This window comes from Vombatus ursinus, unplaced genomic scaffold, assembly GCF_900497805.2.
Source record: "Vombatus ursinus unplaced genomic scaffold, bare-nosed wombat genome assembly UNPS02014953.1, whole genome shotgun sequence".
NCBI lineage: Eukaryota > Metazoa > Chordata > Mammalia > Diprotodontia > Vombatidae > Vombatus > Vombatus ursinus.
The window spans coordinates 78558-81590 of record NW_020954731.1 but is presented as its reverse complement, the minus strand read 5'-3'; the positions used below and the strand labels follow the sequence as shown (position 1 = coordinate 81590).

Genomic DNA, 3033 nt, shown 5'->3' with positions numbered 1-3033 from the left:
ACCCTCACTGAGGCACTTGGAGGTGCAGGTGTTGATGTTTGCCTGCTCCACCACCTGGGTTTCAGGATCTCCTCCTGGTGTGCTGAAGTGGGGCTTTCTGCTAGCTTGCTGGGATGCCTCCCGTTCTGTACTGCTCCCCTTCCCCCAAGGCAAGAGGGGCCTTTCCTGTTAATGCCTCAAGCTACCTGGGCTACTGCACTGCTGCTCCCTGTCTTTTTTCTGGTTCAACTATTCCAGGGTTTTTCCTGGGGTGATATTTTCTAGGCTTTCAGGGGTTGATAGGGGAGGGTGAAAGTGACTACCTTTTTACTCTGCCATCTTGGCTCCTGGAAGCAGAAGTCCAACTGATCCTTTTATTAAGGGGATTTGTTTTGTGAAGTTCTGATTCAAAGGGCTGCACTTCAGGATCTAGAGGGCCACATTTGGCCTCAAGGCAGCAGGTTCCCCACCGCTGGTATAATGGAAAGAATACTAGATTCAGAATCAGAGGACAACCTCAATTCCTAACATGCCTCTGCTACTTACTCCAATGTATGGCCCTAGGAAAGATACAACCTCAATGGGCCTCCATTTCCTCATCAGTAAAGAGGACTAAAAGACAGTCTGAAATGTACTACCGCTGTAAGTACATGATCCTGTGACCACATCTTTATGGCAATGCTGCTGTGTGATGATGGCTAGTGGAATTTCAGGTCTTAGTGGTACAAAAAAAAAAAAGCCTGTATGGCCATGCCTCTTCAAACCATAGACAAGTTACTTCTCTTCTCTTTGCTTCAGTTTCTTTGTCTTTATAAAAGGAATAATCTCCATCCAATCCACCTCAAAGAGAGATGGTATGTTGTAGGGGATGGACTTCTGAATTTTCAGTCAGGGCAACCTGAATTCACAACCTGCCTCTTAACACTTATCCCTTCTGAGATTAGAAGCAAGTCATCTGGCCTCTGTAAAATGGGAATAATAACTGTAGTTCCAACCTTATGATATTATTGTGGGGATATAATGAGATAATATTTACAAAGCACTTTGGAAACTTTTAAACACTTATATAAATAACAGTTATTGTGAGAATCAAATTAATGTAGTTGTAATCTGAACATATCTAAGGTCTCTATAAAAGGCAAGATATTAAGGCAGAGGTTGACAAAAGATAGAGAGAGGGGAAAGATTTTGGGGGAGAGGGAAAAACATTTGTGATATGTAGTTAACTTGGTCCTCAGAATAGTCAGTCAATTAACATTTATTAAATGCCTGCTTTGTGCCAGTCATTTTGCTAAACACTGAGGATACAAAGGAAACAAAACAAGAAACAAACAAATAAACAAAACAAACAAGAACCCTCTGCTCTCAAGATCACAGTCTAATCGGTGAGACAGCATACAAACAACTATGTATAAACACAATATATACAGGATAAATTGGAGGGAAATTTCAACTCTTAAAGGTTATTACATACATTTCAAATCTGATTAGGTCTCTAGCAGTTAACCACTAAACATAGCTCTTCAAGTGATGCCACCAAACCCCTAATAATCTCTGTTTGAGGTGATCAGAGTGATTATCTCATGAAATATTAGAGTAAGGGAAAAAAGAGAACATGCTCATTTTTGTAGAAATGAATGACAGAGTAGGCTGGGTTTTTCTCTTGGTCTCCCTTTTGGTCTTGCTCTCTCTTTTGGTCTTGCTCTCTCATCTTCTTCTTTCCAAAAGAATCATTTTTTTTTACATCACCATATTTCAGACAATAAAAGCAATTGTAGTAGATCAGTTATCTACTGAGATTCTCCTCCTCCTCCTCCTCTTCCTTCTCTCATGTGGTCACCTCCATTTACTTGAAGGCAGAGAGATTTCTCTGTGGTGCCAGCAGCTGGAGGATCCTACGACGTATCTGTTTAGTCTTGACACTGTAGATGATGGGGTTGAGCACAGGAGGCACCAGCAGGTAAATGTTGGCCATGAGGATATGAACAAGAGGGGAGGAGTGCTTGGCAAAGCGATGTACCATGGACAGCCCAATCATGGGCACATAGAGAATGAGGACAGCACAGATATGGGAGACACATGTGTTGAGGGCCTTGAGGCGTTCCTCTTGGGATGCAATGCGCAGCACAGAACGGAGGATGAAGATATAGGAGATGATTATTCCTAGGGAGTCCACACCCCAGAAAAATATAACCAAAGCCAGACCATACATGACATTGAAGGTGATGTCAGCACAAGCCAACCTAATCATATCCTGGTGTAGACAGAATGAGTGAGAGAGTTCATGGGAGTCACAAAAAGGATACCACAACAGGTGGATGAGCAAGGGTGGTAAGAGGGCAGTACTTCTAAGAAGTAAAATCACTCCTGTGTGAATAATGCGCTGTGGGGTGAGGATGGTGGCATACCTCAGAGGATTACAGATTGCCACATAACGGTCAAAGGCCATGGCCAGGAGTACAGATGACTCCATCAGTGACAGAGAGTGTATGAAGAACATTTGGGTCACACAGGCATCAAAGGTGATCGCATTGGCATTGAACCAGAAGATCCTGAGCATAGTGGGCAGTGTGGAAAGGGACATACCCATATCAGTAAAGGAAAGCATGGCAAGAAAGTAGTACATAGGCTCATGGAGGCTTGGGTCAGTCCTAATGATGTGAAGAATGGTGCTATTACCAACTATCCCAATCAGATAAAGGAGACAGAAGGGGATGGAAATCCAGCAGTGAGCTGCCTCATAGCCAGGGATGCCTATGAGGTAGAATGTAGAGGACAGTAAATTACTGTCATTGGAGTTGGTCATGGAACTCTTCCATGGTTTCATGATTCTATCCTATACCCTGAAGCCTCTGGAAAGGAAGGAAGAGATATATAGTATGGACCTCAGTCATGTAGAAGCCTGAATATGTCCTTAAAAGTGTAACCACTTACATATATAAGATACTTTATGGAGTAGGAACAAGCAAAGTCCTACTTTTCTCCCAGAGCAGTGAGGCCTTATGCTTTCCCTATATGCTGATTAGGCAACCCTTTCCCCTATATTCTTAGCCC

General features: G+C 42.9%; 1 protein-coding gene across 1 annotated transcript; it reads right to left on the bottom strand.

The window, feature by feature from the left end:
* Nucleotides 1-1825: 1825 nt before the first annotated feature.
* Nucleotides 1826-2785, bottom strand: LOC114030304 (olfactory receptor 51I2-like). Its single transcript, XM_027845110.1, has one exon. It carries the CDS (start codon nt 2783-2785, stop codon nt 1826-1828), a length of 960 nt encoding a protein of 319 aa, XP_027700911.1.
* Between the last annotated feature and the right edge of the window lie 248 nt (nt 2786-3033).